The sequence below is a fragment of the Arvicanthis niloticus genome, chromosome X, assembly GCF_011762505.2.
Source record: "Arvicanthis niloticus isolate mArvNil1 chromosome X, mArvNil1.pat.X, whole genome shotgun sequence".
In the NCBI taxonomy this organism is placed as follows: Eukaryota; Metazoa; Chordata; class Mammalia; order Rodentia; family Muridae; genus Arvicanthis; species Arvicanthis niloticus.
Genome location: NC_047679.1, coordinates 128819375 through 128839068, shown reverse-complemented (window position 1 = coordinate 128839068; position 19694 = coordinate 128819375). Strand labels below are relative to the sequence as shown.

General features: G+C 41.1%; 1 protein-coding gene and 1 pseudogene across 1 annotated transcript in view; one reads left to right on the top strand and one right to left on the bottom strand.

The window, feature by feature from the left end:
- Tex28 (testis expressed 28) overlaps positions 1-19694 on the top strand; it is a 42376-nt gene that overhangs the window by 21549 nt on the left and 1133 nt on the right. The window contains exon 5 of the mRNA XM_034486342.2: positions 18744-18879. Within this exon, the coding sequence (XP_034342233.1) occupies positions 18744-18879 (136 nt within the window). The remainder of the gene's footprint in view (positions 1-18743; positions 18880-19694) is intronic.
- Positions 1467-2813, bottom strand: LOC117694228 (large ribosomal subunit protein uL30 pseudogene; annotated as a pseudogene).

Genomic DNA, 19694 nt, shown 5'->3' with positions numbered 1-19694 from the left:
CCCAAGCTAAGAAGTGGTGAAGAGATAATTTGAGATCCACCTATGAAGGGTTGGGAAGGAGCCAGGAACAGAGTCAGGGTGAGGGCAGATAAAAAGAGCAGGCCTGTGCTCTTCTTTGGTGACTGTTACCTACAATGGAATGAGTGGTTCTTTTCTTGCTGCCCCATGCTTTGTCCCTTGCTGGTTAAATTAGGGTGCCTGCTAGACAGTCTACTTGGTGCAGTGGAACAATAAGAGGTAACCAGGTGCAGGGAGAGCCTAGCAGACCATTAGTATTAGAGAAGCAATGTTCCCTATGTCCCATTTCCTGGGAAAGTTTGTTGGGATTCAAGTCTGAACTAGAGTATGTTAAGCACTGGATGTATTAGATATTCAGTTCAAAAGTGACTACTTTTTGTGGATGCTTGTCTTCAGTGTTCTGTGGCTTGAATTTATTTATTTTTCTCTAAGGCAAAACAGAGATCCACCAACTTAAAAAGAAGCAAGCCAGGAATTTGCTATGTAGTGATTTCAAGACCAGTTTTCGATACACAGTGAAATCCTGTATCAAAACAACAGACAGCAAAATACAAAAATTTAATCCCTCAATGGACCCATTGCAGTTCAATTGAGCCCCTTCTCTGGTATCTCACAAACCCTGTGTACCTTGCTCCATCTCATGTCATCACCATAGGCAACCATTAATTAATACAAATCCCCTCAACAGCCTAGCAAGAGAGGGAAGGACTTGAAGTCAAGTTATGGGTCTTGAGAGCCTGTGTTTTGTTTGAGATGACTCTCTAGAAAGCTCTCTGTAGATTGCTCTTGGCTCTGTAGTTGTTCTCTTGAGACAGCTCTCTTGCTAGAAAAAATTCTAAAAGCTCTCTGGATAGCTCTTGTATTTTCCAATCAAAGTCAGAAAAACTACTATAAAAATTCTTGAATTTTCCAACCAATTCAGAGATCCTGTTAGAAAAATTCTAAAAGTAATTCTTGTGTTTTCAATCAAAACCAGAAAGCCAGAAAACACTGCAAAAGAGCTGTGTTTGCTCTTTAGACAGCCTTCTCTGGATGGCTGCTAGAAAACATACTAAAAGAGTTGTGTTAGATCTCTAAGAAATTCTTGGGATTTCTAAACCAAGGTCAGAAATCCTGTTAGAAAAAAATTCTTAAAAAGCTACGAAAAATTCTAAAAGAATTTTGTTAGCTCTAAATGGATTTTCAGACCAAAATCAGAAATTCTGTTAGAAAAAAAACTCGTAGAGAGCTATATTTGCTCTTTAGTGATTTTCAGACAGCTCATCTCTCACTAGAAAAGAATTCTATAGAACTGCTATAGCTCTCTGCTAGATCATCTCATGGAGACCAAAAGCCCAGTCGTTTGTTTACATATCAACACAGTCATTACCCCAGATCCCCACCCCCCTTTTTTTTGCCAAGCTGTGACTATTAACTGACCAGATTACAAAAATACCATGGACAGTGCCTTAGTTCATCCATCTAATAAGCCTGTTTATCTGGTCTTTCCTGTTGCCAGCATCTCCACCTTCTACAATGTGAGTTAGTTGTCTTTTTCTTCATTCCACCTCGTGGAGAAGTTGATTTGAAAGGCCACAGGAAGTTATTTGCTTCCTTGAAGCGTTTCCCAACTGTATAGATCTCATGAATTAGATCCTCCATGCAGATGATGCCAAATGTACCAAGAGATGGAGCAATCAAGGAATTATCTGTCAAGGCAATCCGCTTCTTAATGATTTTGCCATAGCCTCGCTTGTAGATGAGCTCATTTACTAACTTCCGGTTGGGGCACCCCATGCAATGTATGGTTCCACAGTCCTCAGCATGTTAACGGAAGCCTTGTTGAGCTTAACAAAGGTGCCACTGAAGAGCTGTCAAAGACAAAGAAGCTGCAATACCTGTGGGACCTTTGGGCATACTCCACTGATACCTCGGATTCTGATGACAAATGCCAATTTTGGTTCTGCCAGCACATAGAAGCTCCCAGGTTTCCTTAGCATCCTGGCCATGTGAATCTCAGTCCGGTACATCCGCCTGCACTCCTGTGGCAGTACTTTCTCTTCTCATGGATGAGCTTCCTCCTTGCCTTTCACAGTGTTTTAAAGGCAAACATCTTCCTCAGGTGCTTCACCTTCAACTCTGCGAAATTCCTTCGCTTTTTCTTAAGGGTTTCTGGCACAGCAGGAACCTTTTTCTTAAGAGTTTTTGGCATAGCAGGAACCTTTTTCTTAAGGGTTTCTGGCACTGGCAGCCTTCCTTTTCTTCTCTGGAACAACCTCTATGGTTCCAGTCGGAAAACAAGAGCCCAGGTTCCCTTTTGATTATCCCGTGAATCATCATCCCATGACTCCAGCCCCTTGACTCTTAGAAAGAGAGCAAGTATGAGCACAGACAATAAGATAGCTCGGTGGGATCTTGCCCTTCGATCATCAACCCTTAAATCTGTTTTTCTCCTTCCTTGGTATTTTTCTGACAAGCTGGTTCATAGTGCAGTTGCCTCTGTTTTTTCTTGGTCTGAGAAGCCCCTCATATAATTCATATTGCATCCTTATATATTGCATAGTTGAGAAAATATATATTTTTGAACTCATGCTTTTAGAGTTCTTTCCCACAGCCTTAGGGCTATCTTGAAGGTCTCAGTATTTACCATTTTGCTGAGACATTAGCCACACTCTCACCTCAGTCTACATTGCTGTTTCTGATTATCATAGAGTCATTAACCTTGGCAGAAAGGACATTCCTTGAAGGAGGAGCATGAAATTATGTACATTATCATACAAACAAGTTGTATGCCTACTGTAACCATCAACACTCATGGAGGTTTATGCCCTGCTGGCTCTCTTCTAGGGGTGGGAACCATGTCATTCCATTCCTTACATGGCTGAGCAAGACTTGGCAGTCTTATTCAGAAAGTCCTTGACTATGCCTATTATCTTAAAGCATTTTTTCTACCCTCTCCTTTTATAATTTCAGCATTTCAGGTCTTACATTATGACTTGTGATCCATGTGAGATAGATTTTTTTTTAATTGAGTGAGAGATAGGAACTAAGTTCCATTATTCTAGTGTTCACAGCACCATTTGCCAAAGAGGCACTTTTTCTCTAACACACACACACACACACACACACACACACACACACACTTACATTTTTTGTCAAAAATATCAGATGTCTATTGTAAGGATAATATTTAGAAAACAGCAGTTGGGTGGTCTGGCTTGTTCCTGGGTAGCCACCAAATTCCTGCTGCTCCTCGGCTCTGACCAGGGCTCTGGCTAGCTAGATGCACAGACCCTGGCACTCACAAGATGCTAGCATGGGGGATGGCTCTGCCAATTCACCATGCTGCATCCACAAAGCTCAGCTGAACCCCAGACAATATCTGCCATCCTCACAGTACCCCGTAGAAATGAGACTCTTAAAGTTTAATGGTTATCTAAAGGATTTATATATTTAGAAATGCTCAATCAACAAGATGCCCACACAATTAGAGTTGTTACCCAATATCTAACCTTTTGATAGAAGTTGCTACCCAGGACAGCTTTTGACCCATCAGTGGTTCTCCATGGCTGATAGCCTCCTTCTTCTCCTCCCCTTCCTCTTTTTCTCCCCCCCACTCTCTCTCCCAGCTCCACCTCCTCTTCTACTGCCTAATCACTGAGCTCCACTGCAAGTACAATGTAGCAGAATAGGTATCCTGCTACAGTCTATAACTGTTGGGGTCTGGGAATCATCACCCAAACCACTCAGACACCAATCTCGGTCAAACAGGGATGTTTTACTGACCACACACCCCAAGACTGATCAATCTGGGATGTAGTCCATACTGGGGAGCTGAACTGCAACCCCCAGCTAGAATTCTATACAAGTTTTAAGCCTGAAATCCACAAACACTTGCATGTACCAAATTATTTCACCAATCAGGAATAATTAGGGATAGGGGACTTTCTTAGGAATATGTCTTTGTTGTACATTTATCCTGTTCTCATTAGTTGGGATATTCAACTATGGAGGGGGACTACATGGCTCAGTAGTTAAAGGTGCTTGCCACCAAGTCTGGTGGCCTGACAACCTGAGTTTGATCTCATGGGTGGAGAAATACTGACAAGTTATTTTGACTTCCACATGCACTAGAATGTGCATGCCCACACATACACATGTAAAAACAATCCCCAAATGCCAATGGTTCATTTTAATCTGTTCTGTGTATTTATTACTAAAAATTAAGATGACAAGATTGCCTTTATTACAAATTTCTGCAAACTAGGAAATCCAAAGATCTATTCCAATTACCTTCTAAACCAAACTAGCCCAAATTCTATTTATATTCTTTCTTAACCCCAGACTTGTGGCTTCTAAAGCTCACAGAATACTTTAGACTTGTCCTTGCTTCTTCGGGTCAAATTAAAATTAAGTCATTTCACATGCATTCAAACTTCACACATTCTATATAATTAAAGGTTAACACGTTTAGAGGAGATGATCCAGCACCAGGAAAACTTTACTCTTAAAAAATGTTTTGGTTGTGAGCTTAGCCTTTAATGGCTGAGCCATCTCTCCAGGCCTCAGTGGGAGGGGAGGCACTTGGTCCTGTGGAGGCTTGATGCCCTAGAGAAAGGCGCAGGCTAGAGGGGTGAGGTGGGGAGTGGGTGGGTGGGTGGGGGAGCACCCTCTTAGAAGTGAAGGGGAGATATGGTGGGATGCTCATGGAGGGGGCACCAGGAAGGGGAGAACAATATTTGAAATGTAAATAGATAAAATAATTGATAAAAATAAAAAGAACGAAAAATAGCTTTCACTTCTGCTGCATTGCATTATTGGCAGTAAGGACAGTGTACAATTTAAATTGACTATCCCAATTTTTTCCTGTTTTAGCTCACTGTTCTCTTTATACTCATTTCCATTAAGACTTCTTAGTTTTTCTCAATTCAAATAACTCTTTTTTAATTTATTTTTTATTGGCTATTTTATTTACATTTCAGATGCCATCCCATTTCCCCATTTCCCCTCCCTAGAAAACCCATATCCCGGAATGCTTCCTTCTCCTTTTTGCTTTTATACAATTTTAAAAATGTTAATCAAAGGCTTTATAAGTTTGGTAATGCCCAATAACAAAATGCCAATATAATCAGAAGTGTAACCCAATACCCAACCTAGATATATCAACTATCTTTGACTGGCGGAGACATGTGAACATCCACCTCGATGTCTGCCCCCTCTCTCTTTCTCTCTCTCATCACCTAGCTACTCCTCTCCTTCTCCTCTCCTTACTCTTTCTCTTCCTTTCCGTACTCCTACATATCACCCTTCCTGTTAAAATAAAACTTTTCTCTCAAAATACAATTAGAGCATAACTATACCAATTTGTGTCAGTAAGGTGCAAGATAGACCTAATGCCCAGTCTATCATTTTGTTGACTAACCAGAACCTCTGTCATCTCTCCTAACTAAAAGACTTAGTTCTGAACCTGGCTTTTTTCTTGGCTTTAGAATGAATGTCAGCTGAAAACCATCCACGCAGATCTTTTCCCTCAAAGTAAATAGCTGGGATTGGCTATGAGACTATAAGTTTTCAACCCTGTCAGAAATCCAGATTGACAGAGTTAACTGAAATTATGGGAAGCACAAAGCATAGCTTCTAAAACTTAGCCAATTTATAGAGACTGCTGGACACCTGGACAGTCCCTATACTACAAAACGTTGGAGCATCTGATCTTCAGCCTTCTGGCCCAGGAGCATCTGACAGACCTAGTGATGCAGAATTATTAAGGGCTGATTACTCTGTCTTGGCAGATATAATCAGTCGACTATTCTGCAAATGTGTCCTTTTCTGGACAGTAATTTGTCTGTAGATGAAAAGAGGCAATTCTTGCCTAGTGGCTGTCTCACCACAACTGGAATAACTCCAAGGATGCTCAATTTCTTCTTAGAATTCAAGACAGGAAGCTGTCAGGAGCAGACAAGTCTCTAACCAAAATGAACATTAATACAGAAATGTTTGTCATGTCAATTCTATGGACTTCTGATGTTTTGAAAACCAACTATCCATGTAAGGTAATCTGGACTGTTGTCTGTTCACTCCTCTCAGCTATTTCTAAATAAAGTATAGAAAACACCCTAACCAATAAACTCAAAGCCATGAATTTGCTATAGGCCCTTAACTCACAGGCTGACCATCTCAAATCAGTTAAAAAGTTAAAGAAGGACTGGGTCTAAGCCTTGTATTCCTAAATGCATTATACATGCACAATGCCTATGATAGTAACAATATTCATCTCACTTTTATATCAATAAGAAGCTCATACTAATGAAAACCTTAAATTTGAAATCAAAGTAAATTTTTTAACATTTAAGAAATTATAATTCATCTTAATAACAATTATACATATTTCTACGAATAGGTTATGGGTATGCAATAAATCCTAGCTAATCCTCTCTATTCCCACAAAACCACTACTTTTCCCTAGAAAGACAGCCCAATATTAACCACCTCAGTCCCCAAGCCCAGGGAATAGGGGTGCTGACTCTTCATTAACTTCTTCAAGCTGATTATGGGTGTTGAGATATTAGAAGAGGGGTAGGGGGAAGAGTAAATTGATAAGCCTCTGACACTGTGTCTTCACTGCATCCAGCTGGAATTCCAGGATATCAGAGGTTTCTAGCAGGTCTGCTCAGCTTGCTTAATGAGTAGATACACCAAGCCTGTGTATTCTGCAATATACAATTCTCAAAACAAATTTTAGTAATTTAGTAAAAAATTACTAAGTTTTAGTACAAATTTTAGTAAAACAAAATTTAGTAATTTTTTGTTTGAATTCTGGAATCTAGTCTTCTGGCAGCCTGCCTCTGTCATGTCTAATCCATATAAATTCTGGGAGTTTCTATGACTGTGTCCTCCCACCATCCTCCCATTTTTGGCTTCCTGCTCTCAAATTCCCCAACACTAGGGAATCTAAACCTTCAGGCACCAAGGCCTTCCAATTTCACTGATGTCTAACCCCTTACCCCATCCCTCCTCCTCCAATTACTATGAGGGTGTGCTCCCACCATCCTCCCATTCCCGTATCCCTGCTCTTGAAATTCCCCAACACTAGGGAATCCAAACTATCAGGTACCAAGGCCCTCCACTTCCACTGTTACCTGGCAAGTCCACCCTCAACTACCTATACAGGTGGAGCCATGAGTCCCTCCCTTTATGTTCTCAGGCTGGAGATGTTAGAATGGCTACTCCAGCTTGTTTCTTAGGACCTTTTGCTTGAAAAATTGTTTTCCAGCCTTTTACTCTAAAGTAGAGTCTGTCTTTGTCACTGAGGTGGGGTTTCCTGTATGCAGCAAAATGCTGGGTCCTGTTTATGTATCCAGTCCATTAGCCTATGTCTTTTAATTGGGGAATTGAGTCCATTGATGTTAAGAGATATTAAGGAACAGTGATTGTTGTGTCCTGTTATTTTTGTTATTAGGGGTGGAATTATCCTTGTGTGGCTATCTTCTTTTGGATTTGTTAGGAGAGGATTACTTTCTTGTTCTTTCTGGGGTACAATTTCCCTCCTTGTATTGGAGCTTACGTGCTATTATCCTTTGTAGTGCTGGGTTTGTGGAAAGATATTGTGTAAATTTGGTTTTGTTATGGAATATCTTGATTTCTCCATCTATGGTAATTGAGAGTTTTGCTGGGTATAGTAGCCAGGGCTGGCATTTGTGTTCTCTTAGGGTCTGTATGACATCTGTCCAGCATCTTCTAGCTTTTATAGTATCTGGTGAGAAGTCTGGTGTAATTCTGATAGGTCTGCCTTTATATGTTACTTGGCCTTTTTTCCTTACTGCATTTAATATTCTTTCTTTGTTTTGTGCACTTGGTGTTTTGATTATTATGTGACTGGAGGTATTTCTTTACTGGTCTAGTCTATTTGACGTTCTATAGGCTTCTTGTATGTTTATGGGCATCTTTTTCTTTAGATTAGGGAAGTTTTCTTCCATAATTTTGTTGAAGGTCTTTATTGGCTCTTTAAGTTGGGAATCTTCACTCTCATCTATACCCATTATCCTTAGGTTTGGTCTTCTCATTGTGTTTTGCGTTTTCTTTGACAGTTGTGTCAATATTTTCTTTTTTCCCATTAAACTCGGGCAGAGTCACACGGGGAAAGCGGGATTCGAACCGGGAGAAAGCACGGGCTCGCCCTCTGCAGGCGGCTACCTTAGCCGCTGCGCCACCGCTGGCTTGCTGTGTCAATATTTTCTATGGTATCTTCTGCACATGAGATTCTCTCTTCTATCTCTTATATTCTGTTGGTGATGCTTGTGTCTATGACTCCTGATTTCTTTCCTAGGTTTTCTATCTCCAGCGTAGTCTCCCCTTGAGATTTCTTTATTGTTTCTACTTCCATTTTTAATGTCCTGGATGGTTTTGTTCAATTCCTTTACCTGTTTGGTTGTGTTCTCTTGTAATTCTTTAAGGGATTTTTGTGTTTCCTCTTTAAGGGTTTCTACCTGTTTACCTGTGTTCTCCTCAAATTCTTTGAGAGTGTTATTTATGTCCTTCTTAAAGTCCTCTATCATCATCATTAGAAGTGATTTTAAATTTGAATCTTGCTTTCCTGGTGATATGGGGAATTCAGGACTTTCTAGTGTGGGAGAACTAGGTTCTAATGATGCCAAGTACCCTGGGTTGCTGATGCTTATGTTCTTGTGCTTGCCTTTTGCTATCTGGACTGCCTTAGTGCTACCTGACCTGTCTCTGACTAGAGCCTGTCTTTCCTATTATCTTGGTTGTATCAGAACTGTATGGGGTAGGTGTTACTACTGGGGTAAGTGCTGGGGCCTAAAATCTGCTCAGTGCTCAGGTGCAGACAGGAAAGAACCAGTGCTCCTGGCCAGGAGTGACTTCCTGGGTCCTAGTGGGTCCCTGTTACTCCCTGTTTTGGGTGGGCATTGCTGTCTACTTACCTAAGATACTGCCCGGGTTAGAGCTCCTGGGAGCCCTGCTTCCTCTGGGTTCTTAGAGATTAGGGGCAGAGCTGCTGCCCGGGATCTGCTCAGTGCGTGGGCCCAGACTGGAAGTCTCAAATAACTCTTTTCACCCTTGCTACAGGATCTCTCTACATCAACAATAATGTTTGGGCACTTCTGGGAAAGGCACTTTGAACCTCCCCTAAGATTTTTCTTCACTTCTGTTATTTACTGGTCTATTCTCAATCCAGTGGTGGCAACAGTACTCACTACTTGGCACTGGGGTTGATGGTCAGCTTTTCAAGACCTGGCTGTGGGACTTATGAATCATTGGAGGACTCTTCTTCAAGAGGAATTTCTGGATCCATAACTGGGTCAAATGTCTGTGATGGTTCCTCCATGGCGATGGACAGAAGCCTCAGCTAGCAGAGAAGTGAGGCACTATTTTCTTTAGCTCTTTATAATCCACATTCTTTCTTTATGAAATGTCTGGCTTCCTTATCTTGGAGTGCTTCCAAGGTGTTGATGCACTAGTTACTTTTTCTCTTGTAGTGATATAAAAAAAAAAAAAAAAAAAACGTCCTGACAAACTCAACCCAAGGAAGAAAAGGCTTATTTTGGCTCACAGTTTGAGGATAAAGTTTATCATTTTAGGAAACTCATGGCAGAAGGAGCTTAAGGTCACCCACAGTCAGGAAGCAAAGAATGATGAATGCTCATACTTAGTTCTCTTTCTCCTTTTAAACGTTTTTTATTAAATTTATTTATTTCTATATGTATGTTGGGCACATGTGGCGGTCACAGAAAAGCTTTCAGGAGTCAGTTCTCTCCTTCCACCATGTGGAATTGAACTCAGGTGGTCAGGCTTGGCAGCAACTCCCTTTACCAGCAGAGCCATTGTGCAACTATTTTATTTCTAAAGGATTTCTTTTAAATACTATGCATATGGAAAGCCATCCATTCTGGCTTCTCTTGTTTGTGTTGAAAAGGCTGTATTAATCCTAACAAATGAGAATAAAGACCATTGACCCAAATTTTTGGTTGAATTAAACAAGCCTTATTTTCTGTTAGACAGGGCTGTCTCCCTGAAGTGAAGTCTGAGAGAATAGCATCGAACATAGGAGAATGTGGGGTTTATATAGCTTAAGAAACTGCAAGGCTAGGAGGTTTCTAAGGGTTTTTTGTTACATAGGAACTTTTCAGAACATCTGAAATTATTTGGCAGAGCATCCTATCGGGGTGAAGGTCAGGGTATGGTTAGAGTATAGTGTGTGGAACATGTCAAATTCCAGAAAGTGGGTCAAGACATGGCCAAACTTAAGTTTTGTAGAAAACAGGAATGACTTTATTTTGACTTTGTAATAAGATGGCTTCTAGCCTTAAGATGGAGCCAGGCTGGTCCATTAGCTGCTGCTGTTTTGATGGTGTTGTTTTGAATATTATCCATTTTATTTTCCTCTAGCTCTTTTTTTTTTTTTTTTTTGAGTTTATAGGGTTTTGAGTCAGGTTTTCTTTGTGTAGCTCTGGCTAACATACATTTTTGTATTCATTGGTTTTACTGTGATGATGCTGTGTGTAATTTTACTCACTTTCAACTATGATTTTAAAATGTTCTTTCTGTGAATCCTGTTTTTATTCTGGTTCTTTTGCTGATTTCTCTTACTTTATATGACCTTTATATGTGTTAATTCTTCAGTCAGCCAAGTTCTGCAGTTCATTCAGCTCATTCAAGTTGTTGGTTCTGGATTTCACAAAGAAAACACAGTAGGCACCAGCTGGTGACTGGGAACATCTAAGACTGTCATGGGGTAGGAGGGAGAATTGAGGATGTTGAATTGATGAATCTGCTGTCAGTTGACATGGAACTTCTTCTAGAGTAAGTAGAGGTAGCACAGTCTGGTAAAAAAAAAAAAAGTCAAGGATCCCATTAGACACTCTCAGGCCCAGTGGCCTTTACCTCTACTCTATCCTATAGTCATAGCAGAAACTTTGCCAGTCCTCCATGACATTACTTACCCTGGCATCTTCAAGCTCTGACTTCTCTTGTTACTATCCTTGCCCAAACTCCTAGAGTTCCTCATTCCTGTTATCTGTTCTTTAGTCTTTATTAACCCACTGAAATCTTTACCTTGCCACTTCCTAGTTATGATAATTTAGGAAGCTTTTTATCATTTAATATTGTTTATTATTATTATGATTAACCTTTAAAGTACAAATTGATTCAATGGCTTATCTAACCAGGTGCTAGAAATATTCTATCTTAGGGTGAAACGATCTCAAAACCAGTCCTGAACCATTTTTTTTTTTTATAAAACCTACCCATTTATTTTATATATGTATTTTCTTATTTCTTAGAAAATTTCATGTACCATTATATTCATTCCTTATTATTTCCCAATATCTTCCTAGTTGCATTCACTCCCCAAATCATCTTCTTCAACAACAACTTCTTCTTCTTCTCCTTCTCCTTATTCCTCTTCCTCTTCCTCCTCTTCCTTCTTTTCTTCCTCCTCCTCTTCTTTTTCTTCTTCTTTTTAGAAGACTATCTTGAAGCACCTATCTTAGTCCTAAGGCAATCTTTCTGCCACCTGAGCCTTAAGGTAGGGGTTGTATTGCAAATGTATTGGTTGGAGGCAGGAACCCACAGTCAGTGATCTCTGCGTTTTGACCAATTGTGAATTTCTCTAATGATGTAAATCAGGGATGAGAACTAGATTTTATTTTCTATTTTATGTGTTTTGGTGTTTTTCCTGCATGAGTTTTTGTGCATCATGTGAGTGCAGTCTTTAGAGAGGGGTCAGATCCCATGGGTTTTGGAGTTACAAACCGTTGTGAGCTACCATTGTGGGTTCTGGAAATTGAACCTAGATCCTCTAGAAGAGCAGTAAGAGTAGAATCTCTCTGACCATGGAGTAGTAACAGCAGTATCTGCATTTCAATCCTGTTAGGCTCCTTAGAGATTTGTTTACTTGTTTAGAAATAGTCCTCATTATGTAGCCCAGGCTGTCTTCTAATTTATTATCTTCTTGTCTTGGTCTCTGGAGTATTGGAATTAGAGGTGTGCGACACCACATGGGCTTTTTGGGTGGAATATTAGGCATGAAGTGTCTTTCATATAACTGCCATCTCACGTGCTTTACTGGATTCTATCAGTCCCCAGACAGACTTCTGATAAGTTGTTTCCATCCATCCTCATGACTTCCTGGCCACTCACTCACTCACTCCACCTCAGTTTTCAGTTTTCCAGCCTCCACTCTGCTCTTCCTCTATAATAACCTGCCTCAAGCTCCTGATTTGTGTTCTTCTTACTCTATCAGCACTATCTCCATTGCCTGCTTCACTATCCAATTATATTTGATACTTGTTATCATTATACCTTCTTCAAACACTTTCTAATCTGGACTCCCAACTATCATGGAAATTCTCCTGTCTTACATGCCCTTTTTAAATTTTAATCCACATGGCTTTACTTTGTAACTTGGCTTGGGGTAACACTAACTACCATGTATGATCTACATGACCCTTTCTGTTTCTAGCTCTTAGTCTTGTACTTAGACTCCAAGGTGAAAGCCATGAAAGCCATTAGATTGAAGATGCCAATAGTCACTTCTCAAAAATGGCCAAGACTGTGCCTTTGAAAGAAATTAACTTATGTTAGACAGGGTAAACCTTGTTTTACTTTGCTTTGTTTTGTTTGTGATACTAAAGATTGGATCCAGGGCCTATCATGTGTGACTTTCCTCCCTGGAAATATTTTCCTTGGTGGCAACCCTGCCTTTCTATGTGCTTCATGTTGGAGTCACCAATTGTAACTCAGCTCAGACCTGCTTCTGCTCTGCCTAGAATGGGAGGATCAGGGAGTCCTCTGTGGTAGCCTGGCTTCTATTCTCTGGCTTATCCTTTATGGGGTCTAGATGAGAAACTTAAAAAGACAAACACTTTCTACACATTCTCTTCAAATCTTTTTTTAAGAAATAAAACTTCAAAAGATTCAGTTGTATGGACTAGTCAAGTGTTTGACTAGTATGTGCGAGGCTACAGGTTTCAAACTTAGTAACACACACACACACACACTCAGTAACACACATAAACATGCATGCATTCACGCAGAGATTCAGAGGCACTCTTTTGATACCTCTTACTCCCGCCCCTTTGTTTGACCTCACTACCCTCATTGGGGTGTTAATCTTTTCCATGCATATTATAATACTTTCTTATTTATGTTTGTATATATAAGAGGTAGTATATTTTGCTTATATTTTTCAACATCTGGGTTGAGATTTAATTTACATGTCATGAAATTCACCATTTTAATTGCATTTCCATGATTTTCATTAAATTTACTGAGTTGTGATACCGTTAATACAACCCAGTGCTTGCTTTTATTTAAATAACTTTATTGAGTTATAAATCATATCACATTCATTTTACTCATTTAAAGAATACAGTCTAGCTTGGTCTAGTGGCACATGCCTGCAATCCCAGCACCCAGGAAGCAGAAACAGGAAGATCACAAGTTCAAAGCTAGCTTGAGCTACAGTGTGAGATTCTATCTCCCCACCAAGGTGTACAATTTTAGTGGGGTCTTAGTATATTCAGAGTTAATCTCCTAATCAATCTTACATTTTATCATCCCTGAAACAATAAACCCTACTAGCAGTCATTCCTTATCACTCCTGATTCCCAATTCCTGGCACCCACTCATATTACTCATGTTTATGGATTGCATACAAATGGAACTTTATACAATGTAGTCTTTATAATAAACATTCATTTATGGAGTAACTACTGCATCCTCAACGCTGTTCCTGGGAGCATTTGGGGATTTGTTAGCATATAAAGATAGCTTAAAATTTCATTTCTATACTTTCTAGTGTATTGCACACTTGGTAAAATAGTTAGTAAAGAATAATTGTTTTTTTTTTAATTTTTTTTAAGTTTTATTTTATATTTTATTTACATTTAAGATGCCATCCCCTTTCCACATTTCCCCTCCCTAGAACACCCCTGTCCCATGCCCCCCCCTTTCCGTTTTGCTTGTATACGATTTTTTAAAAATGTTAATCAAAGGATTTATAAGTTTGGTAATGCTCAATCAGAAGCATAACCCAATACCCAACCTAGATATAAAAACTATCTTTGACTGGTGGAGACATGTGAACATCTGCCTCCATGCCCCCTCTCTCTTTCTCTCTCTCATCACCTGGCTTCTCCTCTTCTTCATCTTCTCTCCTTACTCCATCTCTTCCTCTCAGTACTCCTTCCCACCTAGCTCCTCCTACATATCACTCTTCCTGTTAAAGTAGAACTTTTCTCTCAAAATACAATTAGAGCATACTTATTCCTAATTGTACCAGTGAGGTACGAGATAGTCCTAATACCCAGTCCATCATTCTGTTGACTAACCAGAACCTCTGTCATCTCTTCTAACTAAAACACTTACTTTTGATCCTGGCTTTTTTGGCTTTACAATGAATGTCAGCTGAAAACCATCTACTCAGATCTTTTCTCTCAAAGTAAATAGCAAGGATTGGCTATGAGACTATAGGTCTTCAACCCCATCAGAAATCCAGAATGACTGAGTTAACTGAAGTTATGGGAAGCACTAAACATAACTTCTAAAACTTAGCCAATTTATAGAGACCGCTGAACACCTGGAAAGCCCCTATACTACCGAACATTGGAGCATCAAATCTTCAGCCTTCTGGCCCAGAATCATCTGACAGATCTTAGTGATGCAGGATTATTAAGGGCTGATTACTCTGTCTAGGCAGATATAATCAGTCGACTATTCTGCATGTGTGTCCTTTTCTGGACAGTAATTTGTCTGTAGATGGAGGGAGGCAATTCTTGCCTAGTGGCTGTCACCACACAACTGGAGTAACTCCAAGGATGCTCAATTTCTTCTTAGAATCCACGACAGGAAGCTGTCAGGAGCAGACAGGTCTCTAATCAAAAGGAACATTAATATATAAATATTTGTAGCATCAGTTCTATGGACTTCTGATGTTTTGAAAACCAACTATCCATGTAAGGTAATCTGGACTGTTGTCTGTTCACTCCTCTCAGCTATTTCTAAATAAAATATGGAAAACACCCTAACAGTAAACTCAAAACCATGAATTTGCTATAGTCCCTTAACTCACAGGCTAACCATCTCAAATCAGTTAAAAAGTTAAAGAAGGACTGGGTCTAAGCCTTGTATTCCTAAATGTGTTATACAGGCACAATGCCATGAGAGTATCAATATTCATCTCATTTTTATATTAATAAGAGGCCCGTACCAATGAAAACCTTAAATTTGAAATCAAAGTAAATTTTGTACCATTTAAGAAATTATAACTTCATCTTGATAATAATTATACAGATTTCTACCAATAGATTATGGCTATGCAATAAGTCCTAGCTAATCCCCCCTCCCCGTTCCAACAAAACCACTACTTTTCCCTAGAAAGACAGACCATTATTAACCACATTAGTCCCCAAACTCAGGGAATAGGGGTGCTGACTCTTCTTTAACTTCTTCAAGCTGATTAAGGGCGTTGAGATTTTAGAAGAGGGGTGGGGGGAAGGGTAAGTTGATAAGCCTCTGACGCTGTGTCTTCACTGAATCCAGATGGAATTCCAGGACATCGGAGGTTTGGGCAGGTCTGCTCTCTATACTTGATGAGTAGATACACCAAGGCTGTGTATTCTGCAATATACAATTCTCAGAACAAGTTTTAGTATCAAGAAAGAAGAAAAAAAAATCCCCCTCCAGGGGGCTGACATTTTTTTTAAAGATGTTGGTTCTGACAACTTTTTTTTTTGCTTGTTAAAATTGGTTGTAGTATTTACGTTTCAGATTTTATCCCCTTACCCTACTTCCTCTCACCACCCAGAAACCTCCTGTCCCATCCCCCTCCTCATGCTTCTATGAGGCAGTGACCGTACCTATCCCCCTTCACTATCCCCTCCCCGCCTGCACATTCCACCCCCCGCCCCACTCTGTGTTCATTTATTTTATGGGACCAAGAAACTCCTCTCCCACCTATGTCCAACAAGGCCATCCTCCCCTACATATACCTCTGGAGTCTTGGGTCCCTCCCTATGTGTTCCCAGGCTGGTGGTTTAGACCCTGGGGGGCTCTGGTTGTTTGGTATTGTTGCTTTCCACCTGGGGTCACTAACCCTTTCTGCTCCTTCAGTCCTCTCACTAAGTTCTCCATTGGGAAACCCCTGATCATATCAGTGGTTAACTGTGAACATCATCCTCTGAGTGTGTTAGTCTTTGGCAGACCTCTAAGGAGACAGCTATATCATGTTCTTGACAGCATGCACTTCCAGCCATCCACAACAGTGTTTAGCTTAGGTGGCTGTACATGGGATGAATACCCAGGTGGAATGGTCTCCTGATGGCCCCTCCTTCAGTTTCTGTTCCATGTTTTGTTTCCCTATTTGCTCCCTTGAGCATTTTTGTTTCTCGTTCTAAGTAGAACTGAGGCATCCCCTCTTGGTCTTCCTTCTTCATGAGCTTCATGTGGTCTGCGAGTTGAGTCTTCGCTAATCCAAGCTTTTGGGCTAACATCCATGGAGATATGTTTATGTAGCTACCTTCTTTTACGGTTTTTGGAAGATTACTTTCTTGCTTTTTTTAGGTTGTAGTTTCCCTCCTTGTGTTGGAGTTTTCCACCAATTATTCTTTGAAGTGCTGGATTTGTGTTGAGATATTGTGTAAATTTGGATTTGTCATGGAATATTTTGGTTTCTCCATCAATATTGATTGAGAGTTTTGCTGGGTATAGTAGTCTGGGCTGGCATTTGTGTTCTCTTAGGGTCTGTATGATATTGGTCCAGGATCTTCTGGCTTTTATAGTCTCTGGTGAGAAGTCTGGTGTAATTCTTATAGGTCTGCCTTTATATGTTACTTTGCCTTTTCCCCTCACTGCTTTTAGTATCTTCTCTTTGTTTTGTATATTTGATGTTTTGATTATTATGTGGCGGGAGGTATTTCTTTTTTGGTCTAGTCTGTTTGGGGTTCTGTAGGCTTCTTGTATATTTAAGGACATCTATTTCTTTAGATTAGGGAAGTTTTCCTCTATAATTTTGTTGAAGAGATTTACTGGCCCTTTAAGTTGGGAGTCTTCACCTTCATCTATACCTATTATCCTTAGGTTTGGTCTTCTCATTGTGTCCTGGATTTCCTGGATGTTTTGTGTTAGGAGCTTTTTACATTTCACATTTTCTTTGACAGTTGTGTCTATGTTTTCCATGGTATCTTCTGTGCATGAGATTCTCTCTTCTATCTCTTGTATTCCGTTGGTGATGCTTGTGTCTATGACTCCTGATCTTTTTCCTAGGTTTTCTACCTCCAGGGTATTGTCTCTTTGTGATTTCTTTATTGTTTCTACTTCCGTTTTTAGATCCTGCATGGTTCTGTTTAATTCCTTCTCCCGTTTGGTTGCATTTTCTTGCAATTCCTTAAGGGATTTTTGTGTTTCCTCTTTAAGGGTTTCTATCTGTCTACCAGTGCTCTCCTTAAGTTCTTTGAGAGTGTTATTTATGTCTTTCTTAAAGCCCTCTATCATCATCATGAGAAGTGATTTTAATTCTGATTCCTGCTTTTCTGGTGTTATGGGGTGTTCAGGGCTTGCTCTGATGGGGGAATCTGATGATGCCATGTAACTTTGGTTTCTGTTGCTTACATTCTTGCTCTTGCCTTTTGCCATCTGGTTAACTCTAGTGCTGCCTGTACTTGCTGTCTCTGACTGAAGCCTGTCTTTCCGGTTATCTAGCTTGTGTCTGATCTCCTAGGGTTCCAGATGTCTCTGTGATCTTTTCCAGCTGCACTGATTACAGTGGTACCTCTAGGATGCCTCAGGATATGGTGCCTCCAAGGTAGCAGTCCAGCTAGGTGTCTGCTGTTCTGGGTGCAGTGTCTCCTCTAGAATATCTCAGGATATGTTGTCTGACGCTCTGAGTTCAGTTGTTCCTCTGTGGCTCTGGGTTGAGTGGACCTTCCAGTATGTCTCAGGTGGAATCCGGGGTCCACACAACAGCAGACCTGGCAGAGGTCTGATCCAGGCCTCAGATCCGAGAACTAGTTTCTAAGACACTGTCCAAGTTAGAGCACCTGGGATCCCCACCTCCTCTGGGTTCTTGGAGGTTGGGGGCAGAGCTGCCACCCAAAATCTGCTCAGTGCTCTGGCCCAGACCGGAAGGAACCAGTGTTCCAGGCCGGGAGTGACTTCCTGGGTCCTTTTGGTTCCCAGTTACTCCCTGTTTAGGGTGGGCCCTGCTGTCTGCTTACCTAAGATACTGCCTGAGTTCGAGCGCCTGGGATCCCTGCTTCCTTTGGGTTCTTGGATGTTGGGGACAGAGCTGCCACCCAAGATCTGCTCAGTGCTCTGGCCCAGACCGGAAGGGACCAGTGTTCCGGGCCGGGAGTGACTTCCTGGGTCCTTTTGGTTCCCAGTTACTCCCTGTTTAGGGTGGGCCCTGCTGACTGCTTACCTAAGATACTGCCTGAGTTCGAGCGCCTGGGATCCCTGCTTCCTCTGGGTTCTTGGGGGTTGGGGACAGAGCTGCCACCCAAGATCTGCTCAGTGCAAGAATAATTGTTAATAAGATCTATTAGTGTAAGTATTCCCAGGCAGAGGTAGAGGATCCAGCCCCTTTTGACAGAATCCTAGGTGTGTGTGTGTGTGTGTGTGTGTGTGTGTGTGTGTGTGTTGTTAGTAAATTCAGCTTCAGGGTACTCACTGCCAGCATGAGCTCTGAGTAAGGGTACAGAGGGAATGTTACTTTCTCTCTTGTATCCTAGACAATCACTGATGGAAGAACAGGTGAATGATCACTTGCAGAGATACCTGGATGATATTTGCCACCTCAAACAGCATCTGGCATGCACTGAAGAAAAAATGGCCTATTTGTCCTATGAAAGAGCCAAGGAAATATGGGTGAGGGCATTGGGGAGAAAGGACTAGTGAGAAGGATGTGGGGATAGATAGATATATTTGGATGTGCCCAAGCCAAGGCAAGAGAAGATATAACTGTGTCTGGCCTGATGGTACAATAGTAACCTGCACCTTTGCTTTAGAGTCAGCAGTGTTCACCCTGCATGCCTGTGTGAGCGCCACTCCTTACCATGCAGCCAAGGTGCTTTGGAGACTTTGGACAGTAGTTCTCATATTGTAGGGGCAATCACTGAGCTGTACCCTGGAGTCTGTAACCTATAAATCAGGGGTGAGGCCTGACAAGCCCAAGGGATGCTGGGGTGTTTGCATTGCTAGTAGAGTGAAAGCCTATGGGAATCTCTTCTTGGGGTCTAGCTTCCTGCCCCTTCATCATTTCCATACTCATAGCTCCTACTCCTGTTCCTGGTTAGACATTTTTCACCTAGGTCCTCAGTCTCAGTAGTAGATAGTTCTCACCAGGACCCCTCAGTCTGTGTCTGGCCTGATGGTACAATACTAACCTGCACCTTTGCTTTAGAGTCAGCAGTGTCCACCCTGCATGTCTGTGTGAGCTCCACTCCTTACCATGCAGCCAAGGTGCTTTGGAGACTTTGGACAGTGGTTCTCATCTTGTAGGGGCAATCACTGAGCATACTCCGAGTCTGTGACCTATAAATCATTGGTCTTGGGACCTGGCCTGGCAGAAGAGGCATGTCATCTCTATTATTGACTGGCAGGCCTGGATCCCCTTTAAGTGGAGACCAGACTTAAAGGATGCTAAACTTCCATCAGATAGACACTGAGGGCCAAGAAGTGCC